The sequence below is a fragment of the Petromyzon marinus genome, chromosome 5 (assembly GCF_048934315.1).
Source record: "Petromyzon marinus isolate PM22_M1 ecotype Great Lakes invasive population chromosome 5, UKy_Petmar_22M1.pri1.0, whole genome shotgun sequence".
Taxonomy (NCBI): Eukaryota; Metazoa; Chordata; class Hyperoartia; order Petromyzontiformes; family Petromyzontidae; genus Petromyzon; species Petromyzon marinus.
The window spans coordinates 20,137,915-20,154,422 of NC_133671.1; the positions used below are offsets into that span (position 1 = coordinate 20,137,915).

General features: G+C 57.5%; 1 protein-coding gene across 5 annotated transcripts in view; it reads left to right on the forward strand.

The window, feature by feature from the left end:
- LOC116939194 (unconventional myosin-XVIIIa-like) overlaps positions 1 to 16,508 on the forward strand; it is a 155,400-nt gene that overhangs the window by 111,350 nt on the left and 27,542 nt on the right. For all 5 annotated transcript variants that reach the window (XM_032947316.2, XM_076062476.1, XM_076062478.1 and 2 more), the window contains exons 20-32: positions 765 to 927; positions 1,528 to 1,693; positions 2,458 to 2,644; positions 3,155 to 3,320; positions 3,907 to 4,016; positions 6,499 to 6,564; positions 7,859 to 7,987; positions 8,606 to 8,749; positions 8,976 to 9,065; positions 9,658 to 9,777; positions 10,382 to 10,490; positions 11,400 to 11,527; positions 14,152 to 14,306. In XM_032947316.2, coding sequence (XP_032803207.1) covers positions 765 to 927; positions 1,528 to 1,693; positions 2,458 to 2,644; positions 3,155 to 3,320; positions 3,907 to 4,016; positions 6,499 to 6,564; positions 7,859 to 7,987; positions 8,606 to 8,749; positions 8,976 to 9,065; positions 9,658 to 9,777; positions 10,382 to 10,490; positions 11,400 to 11,527; positions 14,152 to 14,306 — 1,733 coding nt within the window. The remainder of the gene's footprint in view (positions 1 to 764; positions 928 to 1,527; positions 1,694 to 2,457; positions 2,645 to 3,154; positions 3,321 to 3,906; positions 4,017 to 6,498; positions 6,565 to 7,858; positions 7,988 to 8,605; positions 8,750 to 8,975; positions 9,066 to 9,657; positions 9,778 to 10,381; positions 10,491 to 11,399; positions 11,528 to 14,151; positions 14,307 to 16,508) is intronic.

The window sequence follows — 16,508 nt, forward strand, 5'->3', positions numbered from 1 at the left end:
GGATCCCCTGCCTGCCCCCCCCCCCCACGCTCATTACGCTCCCAGATCGTGTTTAGCATAGCCCGGGTTGTCGGGGGGTGTTCAACTCGTGCCCACTGGGGTTCGTAGCGTGGTGCGATCGCCGCAGCCACAACTCTGACAGATAACAGCCTCAGCCCACCGGGCCCTTGCGGCGAATCGCACAGACGGGAGTGGTGAAGTATGGTCAAACGACGGGGGAGGGGGGGGGGTGGATGAACAAAAGGGGTGGTAAATTAAAATGTTGTTGTTGGTCATCAGCAGCCAGCAGCACAACAACAATAATGATCAGTTCACTCGGTATTCGTGCGATCGTTCTAATCACGGCAAGGGCCGCTGTTGTTTCACGGACACAGCCCCTGCAGTTCTTTCACGGCAGCCGGCAATGTTGCCACTGGGGGTTTGCCCAATCGAGAAACTTGCGGGTAATTTAGGAAATTTTGCACGACGATCCCACACCCTTCCCCCAAGCTCAACTGGGCATCTGTTAACTTTCTTTGAACTACTGGACATCTGTGAAAAATCGAATTCCTCCAGTATCAATAAATATCCTGAATGGCGCGTGCCTTCACTCTGGTTACGAGCAGAGCCAGGGCTGGCCCGCTGCCTTGGCCTCGCACCTTGAGCCCCCCGCCGCTGCAGCAAGCGGCGAATTGCGCCACCGTCTCTCCGCCGCGTGGCCGCCCGGCAAAGTCGCGGTGCCCCCCCCCTCCACACCGGACTCACGCCGTCTTCGTCGTGCGCAGATCCTGGGCAGCGGGCGGAGCTCAGTGGGGGCCTCGGGGGGCGATCGGCGCGGCCTGCTGTGGCTGCTGGACGAGGCGGCCGCCACGCCGGGCGCCACGGATGACGACCTCGTCGAGAAATTCGTCGCCGCGTTCGGGCCCCGCGACGACGGGCACACGGCCGGTGGGTGGCTCGCAGGGTGGTGCTCGGTGGGTGTGGGACGGCGGTGGGTGGTGGTTGTGATAATGGGGGTAGTGGCAGTGGTATTGATGGTGGTGGTGGTGGTGGTGACGGTCGTGGTGGTGGTGGTGCATCTGCCGGTCATCTCTGTAAGTCAACCCATGGCAGCTGGGTCTGCCGAGTGACATCCGGTCAGCGAGCCCTTTCACACTTCACGTGGCCTCAAAGTTCACCTGGCACAGGCTCCGTGGCCACGTCACCGTCACTTAGTGGCGAATGTCGGGTATTGGTATTGGTGGTGGTGGTGACCGTGGTGGTTGTAATGACAGGTGTACTGGCGGTGGTATTGATGGAGATAACGGAATTGATGGTGGTGATGACGGTGGTGGGTGGTGGTTGTGACGATGACAATGACGACGGCGTTGTTGGCGGTGGTAGAACATACGTAAAGTTCACAGTCATTCCGAACCGCCCACGATACCGTTCGCGAACTCAAAAAGACTCGACGAGGAGCGGCGCTGGCGAGACCGCACCTTGACCTACGGCTGCGACGCCCCCCACCACCCCCCTTCTCTCCCCCCCCCCCCCCCCCACGGCTTACAGACGACGCGGCGGCAGCGGTGCACAAGGAGGACCAGCCGTGCTGCTTCAGCGTGTGGCACGCGCTCGGTGCGCTGCCCGTGCGGTACGACGCTGGCGGGTGGGTCGCCCACGCCAAGCACAACCCCTCGGTCCACAACGCCGCCACGCTGCTGCAGGACTCGCAGAAGTGAGTTGGAGGGAGGGCGGGGGAGGGAGAGGGGGCACGGTACGTGCAGTGGGGGGGGGGGGGGGCACGGTGCGTGCAGTGGGGGTGGTTTTGGGGGGGCAGTACACAGCGGTGTGCCGTAACCGGCTGGACCAAGACAGAGGGTACGGCGTACGAACGGCGACCACATGTATCAGGAGCTAACACCGAACGGTTTGCACAGATGGGCTTGCGAACCCCCTTTCTGCACTGCCGTCTGCTGGCCAGCGACGCAATTTTAGTTGGAAGGAAACTCTCTTATTAACATTGCTAACACGAGTTCTCAAAGTTGAAATTTAGTAAAAAAATATATTATATGGTAGCAGGGTCGTCGGTGACGGGGCGGTTGGGGGGCAGTGCGGAACAAATCCCACCGTGTGGGACCCCCGAACTAAACCGGAAGTTTTGCATCTGGTACCGTGACGTTAAAGCGCGGGGGCCCCCCAAAGCGTGGGGCCTAGGGCGGTCGCCCCGATTCGCCGTACCCCTAGGGACGGCTCTGAGTATTCGTGACCATCCGCTCGCAGCGCTTGAGAACCCCGGATCCCTGGATTCGAATTCCTGGATCTCAGCAGTACCAGCTGAGAGCTCCCTCCCCCTCTCCCCTCCGATGACTCCTGCTCCCTCGGCCAGTACAGCTAGTGGGTTTCCTTACCCTTCTGACCCTCACCCGCCATACCCCCACTACCCCCCCCGCCCGACCGCGTCTCCTCCCCCCCCCCACCCCGACGACGCCGTTCTCGCAGGGCGGCGCTCAGCGAGCCGTTCGCTCCCAGCGCCGGCGCCCTCCGGGTCCTGGGCGGCGCCATCGCGGGCCTGGACGGGCCCTCGCAGTCGGCGTCTCGCCGGGCCGCCTCCGTGCGCCGCTGCCTCAGCACCGGCGGCACCGGCGGCAGGCGCCGGTCTCTGGCAGCGCACGTCAAGCTGCAGGTGGTGAGTGGCCACGGACGAGAGGAGGAGTTGGTATCTTTATTTTTTCGCTCTCTTTCTCCCAAATTAATTCCCGGTTGCACTCGCGGCGTCGGGTTACGGGACGATGTATCACTACACTCTTTCGTTCTTTCGGTAAAGTCACGTAGGTATAAAATAAAATAAATCACGACGTTTCGGGCGCAACACAAGCGTCCGTCATCAGGTGGGAAAGCGTCCGTCGAAACGTCGTGATTTATTTTATACCTACGTGACTTTACCGAAAGAACCAAAGAGTATGGATTCCTGCAGTCACGAAAGCTTCAAATCAAGATGTGTTACTACCTCACCGGGTCTCGTGACTCCTTCGCAGGAGGGTCTTGCCAGGTTTTCGCAGCAGGGGGCAATGATTCCTGCTTGTAGTCCAAACGAATAATTTGCGGTGTACATTTTCTGCTTATTTGGATCACAACCGCCGCCTCGCATTAACAATCGACTCTTTCGATTATTCCTCCCCCCCCCCGCCCCGTGCAGGATGCGCTGCTGGACATGGTGCGGAAGACCTACGTCCACTTCGTGTTTTGCCTGCGGCCGAGCGCGGCCCTCGGCGTCTCCGGCGCCGCCGCTGTCGACATCCCGTTCCTCCGGGCGCAGGCGCGGGCCTGCCAGCTGGTGGACGCGCTACGCCTCCACAGGCAGGGTGAGGACCAGCCCCGTGCTTTCTATCCTTGGCTCCATTCCCATTTCGCCACGGTGGTGAGATGTTAACTCCGTCGCTTGGTATACAGAAAGTCGTGGGTTCGATCCCCGACCCTGACACCTGCTGTATGTTTGGAGTTTACGTGTCTCTCTCTCTCTCTCCCCCTGGTTTCATGGAATTTTCTCCGGATCCTCCGGTTTTTTCCATCCACGTTTAGAATCAACATCAAGCGTTTAGAGTATTTGGCTGCTGTACATTTCCACGTGATAAGCCGCTTCGTTGGGCTATCATTTGAGGTAGCCAGGTCGCTTCTGAATAAGAGCTGCATATCTCGGTGGGCCTTCCGCCTTGTCTGGAAAAATAAAATAATAGTTTTTTCATGGTTTATTTCCATAGTGCGCCATGGGTGCAACAGTCGCACGTTTATATAAAAAAAAACTAAATATTATTACCGTTAGCCAGGCCTGCGGCGACTGCTGCTACTGCGACTGCTTCCACGGCAGCCAAGCCGTAACCGCCACTGCTCCCTCCGTTCTCATCGCCTCTCCCGTCTGAACCCCCCCCCCCCCCACCCCGTGGCTTCCAGGTTATCCCGACCAGATGTCGTTCAGCGAGTTTCGCCGAGGCTTCGAGGTCCTCGCTCCGCAGCTGTGCAAGAAGCACGGGCGGCAGTACATCGCCACCGACGACCGACGGGTTCGTTGTGCCCCGGATATCGGTTCCCACCTCCTCCCCCGGCCCCCCCCCCCCCCCCCGCATGTCTGTTCCACCTGGAACAAGTCTTTGCAAAGCTAGCTGTTCCGTCCAGCGAATATTTGTTCACCCCCCCACCCCCTCCCTGCCCCCCCCCGTCCCACCAAATTTTATTATTTGTACCCCCAGGTTAGGATTAGGGGTAAAGGAGGAGTTCTTAGGGGTAGAGTTAGTAGCTTGAAGGTAAGTGGCGAGCTAGTTTTGGTTGGAGCGAAGTCTTCTTCTTTCGTATGGCTGATGTAAAAGCAGAGCTACAACTGCAGTTTCCCATTCAGGTGGTCAATAGCGTTAGAGTTCGCGCTAGAGGCTGACTGGCTAGTTTGTTAGGGTTAGGGGTAGAGTTAGTCTCCTGCAGGGTAACTGACTAGCTGGCTATGGTTATGGGTAGAGCTAGTACGAGGGGCTTACTGGCTCCCTGTCTAGGCTTAGAGGCAGGCCTAGCATTCGTTTGGCTCGTGTGGCTATAAGAAAGCAAGTTATGGTCGCTGGATGGCGAGCCGGTTAGGGTCAACATTAACGGGCAGTATTAGCGGTAGGGTTAGCACCAGCAGTTGGCTGGCTCATTGGATAGTTTAATGCGAGCTCCCAGTGGCCTGTAGGGTTCCTTGGTTATGAGCATTGGTTCGGGTCGGGGTTCGGAGTCGTGCTTGCGATTGGTCAGCTCCTCGTACTCTGCTCCGAAAACCACGCTCTCATCTCCTCCCTGTCGCGAAAAATCTCGGTGACCCCCCCCACACGCCCCCCCCCACACGCCCCCCGCCCACGCCTCCCCCACACACCCCCCTGGCCACCCACCACCAGTGTTATTGGTCGCCCTTCGTCTGCCATGTTCGCAGGCGAGCGTCAAAATCACGGGCCGAGCCCCCTAAGCAAACCTGGCATTCAATTCCACACCCTTTATGTAAACGAGGGGAACTTTTTCACTGCCGGAGCGAAATCTCATCGTCGGCGCCGCGGGACTCCGGCATTAAATGCGAAAACACTTCCACGGGGTGTAGATTAAAGTTTTGATCAGAAAGCGATGTCGGCGTTTGTGTGTGTGTGTGTGCGTGGGTGCGCGTGCGATTTGACCGGGCGACGGTGACGTAGATCGCCGGCACGGCAAGGATTTACAAGCGATATATTCAGCTGAGTGCGGGCGGGCGGGTGGGCGGACGGGCGGGCGAGCGGGCGAGTGAGTGATCGGGCGGGCGGGCGAGTGAGTGATCGGGCGGGCGGGCGGGCGAGTGAGTGATCGGGCGGGCGGGCGAGTGAGTGATCGGGCGAGCGGGCGAGTGAGTGATCGGGCGGGCGGGCGAGTGAGTGATCGGGCGAGCGGGCGAGTGAGTGATTGGGCGAGCGGGCGAGTGAGTGATCGGGCGAGCGGGCGAGTGAGTGATCGGGCGAGCGGGCGAGTGAGTGATCGGGCGAGCAGGCGAGTGAGTGATCGGGCGGGCGGGCGGGCGAGTGAGTGATCGGGCGGGCGAGCGGGCGAGTGAGTGATCGGGCGAGCGGGCGAGTGAGTGATCGGGCGAGCGGACGAGTGAGTGATCGGGCGAGTGGGTGGCCGATGTCAATTCTTAATGGTATTCTAAAAAGGGCACGAGAGCAGGAAACTAGGACACATATAATACCGCCAATGCTCGCATAATAAAGCATAATGTGCCGCCCAGTAGAAAAATCCAATATCGGATGAAGGCCTTCCCCGTGCAGTGTCCGTCACACCGGTTGAACCGTACTTCACCACTCTGGTCATTGCAGATTGGGGAACGGTGGGGGGGGGGGGGGGGTGGTGGAGAGGGCAGCCCCGGTTCAGAACGTCGGATGTCACTCGCCACTGATGTTAGCCGTGACCAGGAATTAAACTGGGGTCGTCGTGTAAACTACGAACCACGCGTGAAGCTGGCGGTGAAAACCGGCAGAGTTGTGTGTGAATGATCCCTGACCTTGGCCATCTCCCGATTGATTTTCATCTGTCTCTCTTATTTTATCAGCATCGTCGTTATTATCATCATCAGCAGCAGCAGCCATCATCTATCCACTGATGGATGAAGGCCTCCCAGGGTTGCCACCTGTCTTGATTTTCCCATGATGCATCCTCTTGTTGAGGAGGTAGCTGCCGCTGTCCTTGGAAAACTGTAATGATAGCGATGACGATAATAATAAATATTCTTACACACTGCACCAGACGATGTATTTACATGTGGCTCTCCTCTGGGATATGTCTCCTCTTCCACTATTGTGGGATGGTGGAACAGGAGATATATCCCGGGGTTTTTTTATTCTCCTCCTCAGAGGTGGCAGCCCTGAGGCCTCACCAAGCCCGCCGCCATCTCTCGCCGTCTTGCGACGCGACGGCGATGAATAAATCAACACGATTCATCCACGTTACATTTTTTGTTAAATGTCCCTCACTTGAAATATCGCCACGGTGTCTTCCGCGCAGGCTGCCGAGGAACTCCTGGAGGCTCTGGATCTGGAACGGAGCACGTACGCCGTGGGCGTCAGCCAGGTAGCCACCGCCGCCGCCGCCTCCTCCCCACTGCCCCTTCCCTCCTCGGCTGACCCCCTCGCAAGGCCCCTGAGTCGTGTCAACGCTCACCAAAGATCCGCCGGGTCGCTCCAAGAGATGCCAAGGGTGCAGTCTCGTCTGCAACGGTGACCTGGCCCGCCCGCAGATGGTCAAGGCAAATCGAATCAAATCGAATTCATGGAAAATGAAGCAACGTAGAAAATTGGCGCGATGGCAAATTTTTTTGCGCCGCGCGTGGGGAATCGTGAAAGTTGCACAAACGTGAACCAATGTTGAACGATAAATGCCCTCTCGCGTAAGTCGTGCTCGCTCAAGATTATAACCCTTCGACTTATAGCAACGGTTACATTTCAGTTCCAGAAACATTGGCGGGTGCTTCCAACCGTTGAACCCAACGTCAGCCCGAAACGTTCATCGTTAACTGGCTCGTCACCAGCTCTGCTTGATAAACAACCGCATCGCCCGTCGCGATCGCCCGCACGGGGCCGCCGTCCCCGCGACCGGTTGGGCATCGGTCAACACGATCCAACCGCAATGTCGGGCGCCCCCACCAGAGGGCAGGCCAGGGCCTACGCTAAACCATTTCTAATTTTTTTTTTTTACCAGGTGAGGTCCCACTGAGCCAAGAAGATAGCTCTTAGCTCGGAAGCGACCTGCCCATCACAAATTATATCGCGACGAAGTGGCTTATCGTCGTCACGTGGAAATTCATGGCAGCGGCCAAATACTCTGAACGCGTGATGTCGAGTCTAAATATGGAGGCAAAAAAACCGCAGGACCTGGAGAAAGATCCACACGACCACGGGGGAGAATTAACGTGCAAACTCCAAATGTACAGCAGGCATCCGGGTCAGGATCGAACCCACGACCTCATGCATTCCAGGCGAGGTAGTTAACATCTCGCCACCACGTTGCCCTAGAAGTTGGGCACGCGCAGCTCCTTCGCGTTCTGCCGGTGCTGCCGGTGCTGGTGGTGCTGGCAGTGCTGCCGGTGCTGCCGGTGCTGCCGGTGATGGCGGTGCTGCTGCTGCTGCTGGGTACGCGCGCCGGGCTCGGCACGTGGAGCGCTGTAATATGCGTGCCGTGGCCTCGTCGTGGCACGGCCGCGGGGAGCGGCGATGCGGGCGGTCGCAGTGGCCAGTGGCAGGCGCCACCGCAATATGTTCGGCTTGGCAGCGGTTCGACGCCATCTGTTGTGGGCTGTGTCCGTCCTTGCACGACCTGAACTGCCCCCCCCCCCCCGCCTTCCCGACCAACCCCTCCCCCTGAGCAGGTTGTGTTCAAAGCCGGAGTGCTGGCGAGTCTGGAATACCTGCGGGACTCTCAGATCTGCGAGACGATCGTCAACTTCCAGGCGCTGTGTCGCGGCAAGATCGTGCGGCAGTGGATACAGAAGAGAAAGGTGCCGGGGGGCTGGGGGGCCGTGGCAGCTGTGGGGGGGGGGCATAGAGGTGCGGGGATGGTGAGGTGCAGTGCACAGACGTAAGGCGCCCACGTAGCTCGAGAGGGCCCCTCCCCCCCCCCACCCAATTTCATCATACCATATATCAGCACGAGCTCGGATGCTTATGGAAGTAAAAAAGTGAATCGTCATTCTAAAATAACAGCGGTATAAAAAATTATACATTATTTGGTGCTGATGCTGCTTCAGCCTTTGAAGTCGTGCATTACCCATAGATTTACATTGCCCATAGACTTACATTGCCCATAGACTTGTTATTTATTGAGTTTACGGGCCAAGCTGGGCCATGATTGGGCAAAGACACAACTCTACCACTGTTCATTCAGGACAACGGGATGGCACGGGGTATTCGATATGTCTGAACTCATCGCAATAACAACAACAAACAATTACAAACATTTAAGTATGCCCAATTTTAAAAATAATAACAACTTAATTCCGATCAATGGTTCTCATGTTGTCTGGCACGCTATTCGCACTGACCATTTTGATTGATAATTGATCATTTGGGTGGGGTCGCGTCACCAATCATGAATCTTGTTTGTATTCTCTCCCCAGGTCCAGGATCTGGCTGTGCGGTGCCTGCAGAGGAATTTCCGTGCGATGGAGAGCGTGCGGCAGTGGCACTGGTGGCGCGCGTTCACTCTCGTGCGGCCCCTCGTGCCGCCCGCAGCCTCGGAGGAGCCCGCCAAGTACAAGGAGGTGAGGCCTTGCGCTAGGCCCGGCACATCACGACCTGGCACTGCGGCGTCGCTCATCCCGCGTGCCAACGCTGCCGTTCTACTTCCTTGTCGTGGGAAAGAACAATGCGACGCGACGATATAATCCTTCCCCCCTCCCCCACCCATCACCCCACCCCGAGCCACGGGCGACCCGGCCGCCCCTCTCCACGACGCGTTCACCAAAGCGCTCGCGTTTCTGCCGGCAGGAGGAGATGGCTCAGCTCCGCGGCCGCCTGGAGAAGTCGGAGAAGGATCGCCACGAGCTGCGGCAGGGCAGCGACCGGCTGGAGAGCAAGGTGGGTTCGCGCCGAGCCGGCGGTCGCCACCGTGGATCTGGCGCGCCTCCTCGGCCATCGCCGCCGGCCCGGGGTTGCGGTGCGACCTCTACGGCCCGCGGGGGCCGCTAATGGGCCCCCCCCCCCCTGTGCCGTGATTCCGACCGGCACACGCGAGCGCCAGGAAGTGTGCCCAAACACTCGCCGAACGATTCGTGCGGGCCCGTCCGCCACGAACAGGCCGCCCCCGACACCACGTTTGGGAAAGTAGATGGACCTGGACCCCGGCCTAGGCTACGGAGAGAGAGGGGGGGGGGGGTGGGTGAGGGGGGGGGAGGGAGAAATATGAGAGTGGGGATGTGCCACATTTAAATCGGTGCACCTGGACCCATGCTTATCATGCTACGCCACTCAGGTGGAGGGTGCCGTGGTCCGTCTCGTCTGTCCTGGAGGATGATGCCGACAATTGTCAGCCGTCCTTTGCGCGGTCGCTCGCGTCAAAGACGGCCGGCGCCGGCCGCGTCGGTTCGCCGGCCGCGCGCCCCGTTGGGTTGATTTTGTCGAGGGGGGTTGAGATGAGCGGGATGACCGGTGGCGTCGGCGCGGTGCGAAGGTCACGGAGCTGCAGACGGAGCTGACGGACGAGCGCCGGCTCTCCGAGACGACGGCGCAGCTGCTGGATGTGGAGGTGTCGGAGCGTCTCCGCGTGGAGAAGGAGTTACGCGAAGTGCAGGTAAGGCCCCCCCCCCCCCCCATTCCCTCTCCTGGGGCCGCCTCTCCCCTTGGGTCCCACCCTTGCAAAACGAAAGACGTTCCATCGCCACGGAATTTCCATCGTGGGATTTTTGGTTTTATTGATACATGCAACAAAATTATTTGTGTGCGTCCATTTATTCCACACCAGTTGTGTTGGTATTGAGCAGACCCACAGGCTGGAGGGGCCCAGGCACCGGGCTGCGAAAAGGGGGGAGAATTGGAAGGGGGGCCTCTATTTAATCGATTTGGACGTAACTTTTCACGAAAAAAATGTCATTCCTCGGCGAACAAATATTATTGTTGCGCTTATCTATCCAGGAAAGGCTCACGCAGTCCACTGACTCTTTTTCAGGAGGGCCCTGCCAAGTTCTCGCAGGAAGCCGGCGACGATTGCGATGTAGATTCAAATTCAATAATCTTCTTGTATTGTAACTTTCAAAGTTGCCCAAATACGGAGCGTATTCAGTGGGCAACGTACATTCTCGGACACCGGCAAAGCCGCAATGATGGGGCAGGATACGCGGGTACTCTCGCCTGAATAATGAATGGATGAATTGCCGCCGTGCCGCCTCCGGTTGCAGGTGAGGTTTGAGGAGCTGAAGAAGAGGACGGCCGCCGTGGAGATGGAGGTGTCGGAGGCGCGGATGCTGCGCGCCACCGAGGCCAGCTCGGGCATGGACGGGGCCGACGGTATGACCCGTCGATGCCGAGCCACGCGCCAGCGCCACCGCGACGCCACGCGGCTCGAACGCGCCCGTCTCGGTGACGCGGCCCAGCGACGTCGCTTTCGCCGCTTTGTTTACGGAGGATCAGGCCGTGCCAGCTCCGTCAGGCCCCGCCCCCCTCCCCTCTGTTACCGAATCTGCGCGACGCGAAATTCCCACTGCCCGTAGTTGTTGGGTTCTCCCCCCTGCCCCCCCCCCCCCCCCGTCAGCATGAGGGATTTCACGAGTCGTCTCGATGTCTCTCACCAAGGTCGCCGCGTGGGGGGGGGGGGCGGCCATTCCTGTCTCATCCGTCTTCCCACCCGAGCCACGGCCGCCCCTCGTGTGGCTCCTCTCCCCTCCAGCCCTCCACGCTGACGCGACCTTGCAGATCCCCTGGCCGGCACCAGGGACAACAACAAAAACTTAAATCGCAGAAAAGTCGAGCTCGCTCGCTCGCTCGCTCGCCCGACCGCCCAGCCGTCCACCTGCTCGCCAAAACCCGCTTGCCCGCCCGCACATCCATCCGTCCGCCTGCCCACCCGCCCGCCTGCTTGCCCTGAATGATTGCGCTAAGCGGCATCTGCCGTGATGTATTGCTCTCCGCGGAAAGTTGCGCCGCTGGCGATTGATGCTGCACGACGCGTGTTATGGAAAGGGAGGGGAAGGAACATCTCATTCCTTGATCCAGTGGCCATGCCAAACAAGTTACCAAAAATGCATAAAACATCCACTCGCATCTCAAGACTCGAAATGTCGGAACTTGTCCATCACAGGGACCACCAAAACGGGAGGGACATACATATATATATCTCACGGTCTGATATTATTGCAGACAATTAATAGGGAATAGACATCCATACATTATTATTATGATTTCTCGTCGCGCCTGTAGGGGGAGAGTGGAAGTCACGGTACGAGCGAGCGATGCGGGAGAACGGGTACGCGCGGAAGAAGCTGCAGCAGGAGATGGAGGACAAAGTGGAGGTGGAGCAGCAGCAGAAGAAACAGCTGGACCTCAAGGTGGGAGCGCTGCTGATTATTGACGAACAAACTCTCGGTTGGCTAAGAGGCCAGCAACAAACAGCACCAACTCTCGAACCGTTCACGCTGGCTCAGTGGTTTGAACGCCACTCGCCGAGATATTCAACCATCCAAGCAATCCCAACAAAGCTTTGTTAAAAAAAATATATATATAGAAATGGAATTTCAATTCGGTCCAATCATCTCAATTCTTCAATTGAAACCAATATTCTTTTGGCTGCGTGTCACTTTAATCTCCTGTACCTCTCTAAATTGTATATTTTTTTTGTTGCCTCCCCAATGATGTCCAATTCTACTGAACGGCTCTGCTGCGCTCCGCTAAACCGTGCCATCGCCGGTTCAGCCCTCACGAGCAGGGTCCCCGCTCGTCCAGAGCGGCGCGAGTGACCGCGATGCCACCACCACCACCACCAATCATTTTCGCCGGCACTGCCAACTACCACCACAGCCATAACCGCCGCTGTCGCCACCACAACTGCCACGATTGCACCATTGCCACCGCTACCACCACCTTGCCAGGGCACCGCCACCACCGCTATCGCCACTTTAACCGCCACCACCGACGCCGCCGCCGCCACCCCACAGGGGCACCCGAGACCCTTGACAAGCCGCGGTGGCAGCGGGGGCGGCGCAAGCGGCAGTGGAACGTTATTTCCGTGACGCGAGATCTCGCCCGGGTGTTAACTGATTAAAACTGAATTCGGAGGAATATTAATGGTTTGTAAATGACCTGTGGAATGGCACTTGGCCCCTCTGCTGCGCTCATTCCCCAGAGATAATATTTTGTGCTGTCACTCAAAGTGGGGGGGGGGGACGGGGGTGAGGGGGGGGTGAGGGGGGGGCGGGGAGGGTGGTGGGGTTATATAACCGTGGCCTTCGCTTGCCGTGCAGTTCCCTTTCACTTGGAGACGCTCGGATAAAAAAATGTGCTTTCCGTTGTTCAATAAACTTTTTTTTTAAATCGCCTGATCTGCCAGTTAACTGGGCATTGGCACAATAAGCCGCAAATAATTTTCGACTCCTCTCACGAAACTATGCGGCAATATCCTGCGGTGTGACCGCCGCGGTGGCCGTAAGGAAGCCCCCTATTAAACGGCGAGCTCGCGCCAGCTGCTGATTGTGACTCGTTTAGCAAATTCTCGACCGCGCGGACCTCTTCACGGAAGCCGAAGTGGGAGAAATTCACCGTGGGGCAGGAGGGATTCGTTTGTGGCCTCCCGGGTTGCCTGCCTCCCCCGCACCCCACACCCACACCGCCACCAACACCACCACCTCCACCGCTTCCCCCGCCCACTCGCTCTACCAACCGCCGAGCACGTTCCACGCGGGGCACGTGTGCGAGAGACGGGGGGGGGGGGGGGGTGCTGCCTGTGACCCGCTGCGCCGTCCATGAGTTCCCGCGCGACTTCCCTCCCCCCCGGTTGCACCTGCTGCGGTGAACCCGGGCCGCTTGACGCGCGTGTCGTGACCTCTGGCGTTCCCACCGTGAGCGTCGTTGCTGGGTTTTCAGGGCAGATGGTGGGGGGGGAGTGGAGGGCGCCTTGGGGTGGAAGTGGAGGCTTCGGATGGCTGCTCACTGCCCCCTTCCCCCTGGCTTTTTCTCATGAGTCTGTTAAGCCCCACCACCCCCCGCCTCCACTCCCCCATGGTGAAAGGTCGATGTGAGAATGAGGAGTAATACGGAACATTGCCGTGGCACGGCGATCGCCGGATCGACGTGCAGATCCAGCAAACGAGAGTGCAGGTCAGCTGACCCTTACTAAGGCCGTCGTGGGCCATGATCTATTCACTTCTGGATGAAATAATCTCCAAGCCAATCCACCATCCTCCATTTTTACGTAGCTTGAAACCACATTGCAACATGGGCCCCCTCCAAACCCCCCCCCCACCATCCCCCACCACCGCTCGCGACGCCTTCCCGGTGGCCTCGCGCCAGGAGGGCACCGGAAGGACCGAACGTGCTCGGGATTTGATTTGATTTTGCTCATGGGTTGTTTGCGTTGGGCCACGTGATCACGATCTTGGCCCAGCCGACAGAGCCATGGCCACGCGTAACAAAAGCGCTCACTAACACGCGCCAGTCATCACCGTAATGAGGCGAGGCATACCGCGTTTTTCTGTTGCATAACGACGTTCCGCTCGGAAAGGTAAAACATTCACGTGTTCAGCGCTTGACGCTCGTGACGAATACAATTTGCCCCGCGCCTCCGACTACCACGGTTGGCTACGTATGGTGCGAAAGAAGTTCAACATACGTACGCACACCATTTGCGTGTGGTGCAGTTCGGTTTTCACGACGTACATTATCGCCAGGCCATGACAACGTGGCCTAGCCCGAGAGTAAATGACGAATCGTGATCACACCGCGAGCACGCTCGCCGTCGGCGCCATCACCGCGTCTCACCGACACCGACACCACCGTCCCCAGCTGGTAATTTCTCCGTATTTTCGGGCCAGGCGTTTGCATGGTGGAGGGGGGGGGGGGGGGGTTCCAAAACCAATCGTTTACGAGCACGTAAATCTCTGGACGGGGCTGTGAACGGCACGTTAAGAACTCTTTGAGTGATCGCCGCGCGCCCGCTCGTGCCGCGGTGCCGCCGCAGGTGACGGAGCTGCAATCGAGCGGCGAGGAGGCCCAGCGCAGCCTGCAGAACCTGCAGCGCCGGTGCCAGCGCCTCGGGGCCGAGCTGCAGGACTGCCGCCTCCACATGGAGACGCACCAGGCGCGCAACCACGAGCTCGACAAGAAGCAGAAGAAGTGAGCGACGCGTGCGGGGGTGGGGATGGGGGGGGGGGAGCGGCGGCGAGGGGTGAGGGGTGAGGGGGTTCGGGGTCGGGGGTCGGCGAGCGAAGCTTGGGAGAGAGCGAGAGAGCTGCGGGGACGACAGCAAAATCCTCAAAGTAAACCGCCGCGCAAAAAACGACGTTTTCAAATAATTTTCCCAATCGAGGCAGTGTTTCAGTTTAATTTGTCCTCCTGAGCAGTTTTATCCGCCTTGCTCTCTCGCCGGCGACGTGGCTCGCGGGGATTTTAGTGCGCGCTCGGAAAAGCGACGGTGAGCGGCGGTATAACCCATCGTGCTGGAGAACGGCGTGCAGAAGCAGATACCACAGAACTGCCTCTGACGTCCCTTCGGGTGACCTCTTTTCGTCCGGTAAACACTCGGGGGGGGGGGGGGAGGGGTGAACTGTCCCACACGCCATGATACACACAAATCTTACAGTCACATGGCAGTCAAATACATGTTTTTCATTCTCAGAGCGGGTGGAATTTGGCCAAACTAAGCGCAAAGCTGAAATCTTTTTTCGGTGCAGCCGTTGGCGCACTGGGCTGTGGCCAACTCGCTGCACTTGAGAAAATGGCTTCATAATGGGTGACTGACGTTTGGATGAGAACCCAAGATCTTGTGGGTGCCATTCTGAATCCTGAGCCACCCAGCCCCCCCCTCCCCCCCACCCCCTCGAGGCCCTCTCCACTGTCCCACCTCCTATCCCCCTTTCTCTATCCCCTGCCATCCATCTGGGCCCACGGACGTTATGATTATTCACTGACAAACAAAGCCTCGAAAGGTTTCCGAAAGGAAAAGAAATGAAAGCGCCTCACCAAGCGCGATGAATTTATCCTCAGGTTTCTGCAATTTTCCAATTCATGTGCTACGTTAATTTATTCTGTGTGGGCTGTGATCTAGCGCATCCCTGGGCGTAAGGGCCACGTTCGCAAAGATCAACTAAATCATTTTGGGTCAACAGCAAGACAATTATGCGAATCGTTATGCGTTAACTCGATCAACAACAGCTTTTGTTTCAATCTACAGCGAAACAAATCACAAATCGGCATGATGAGCATCATCAGCCGTGGTTTATCCACTGCTGGATGAAGACGATTTCCCTGTGTCATGAAAAACCTTCACAGTCGTTCAGGGATTTAAGAGACTCACACCGTCATCACAATTGCCGCGCCGGGAGGTCGAATCGAACTGGCGACCTCTGGATAGCGAGCCCAGCACGCTGCTTCCCATTACCCCGCTGTGCCAGGAAAAGTATTGGTTTAGTATAATCATAATGAGAATCTCTTATTTATCCTGGAGAAATCCAATGAGCTATGAAGTTCTTTTTCATAAATGTCCAGTAGGGGTGGATCAGAAAGTATAATAAAACCTTGGATTGCGAGCATAATTCGTTCCGGAAACGTGTTTGTAATCCAAAGCACTCGTATATCAAAGCACTCGTATATCAGTTGTGATCACGTGACGCTCGGCAGACAAAGCGTATACGTACTACTCGTATTGCAAGACCTCGCTCGTTTATCAAATTTATATTTATTTAAAATTTTTGCTCGTCTTGCAAAACACTCGCAGACCAAGTTACTCGCAATCCAAGGTGTTACTGTATTAAGAAATATAGATTAGTACAGTACACTATTTACATGATTTTGGTGCTATAAATTCCCACGTGATCAGCCGCTTCATTGATCTATCATTTGTGGCCAGGTCGCTTCTGAAAAAGAAGCAAATGGCTCAGTGTGCTTTAGCTGGTAAGATGAAACATAGTTTCGTTTTATTTGTATATTGTTTTAAGTGATTTTTTTTACCTTTCCTATACTTTGCACTCCCACCGTGTTTTTGTATCGTTTGTTGTTGTAACGTTCTGAACCCGTGCCCCTACTGAATACCTGTGAAAAAGAGCTTCATAGCTCATGGGACTCCTCCTCCGGTATGAATAAATAATTCTGATTCCGATTCTGAACGTGGCGCGGGTATTGTCCACAGCTCCTGTGTGGACATCCATCCCAGAGGGAGGGGCGGCCACGTGACTCGAAATCTTTGTGGGGACGTTCGCTGCCGCTGTCGTTAAATGTCACCGACGGGGGATCGGCTACGTGCGCGTGTACGTTGAACTTCTTTCGCGAACCGTACGTAGCCAACCGTGCTTTTTACCGCTCTACCCCGGTGGTTGGGCG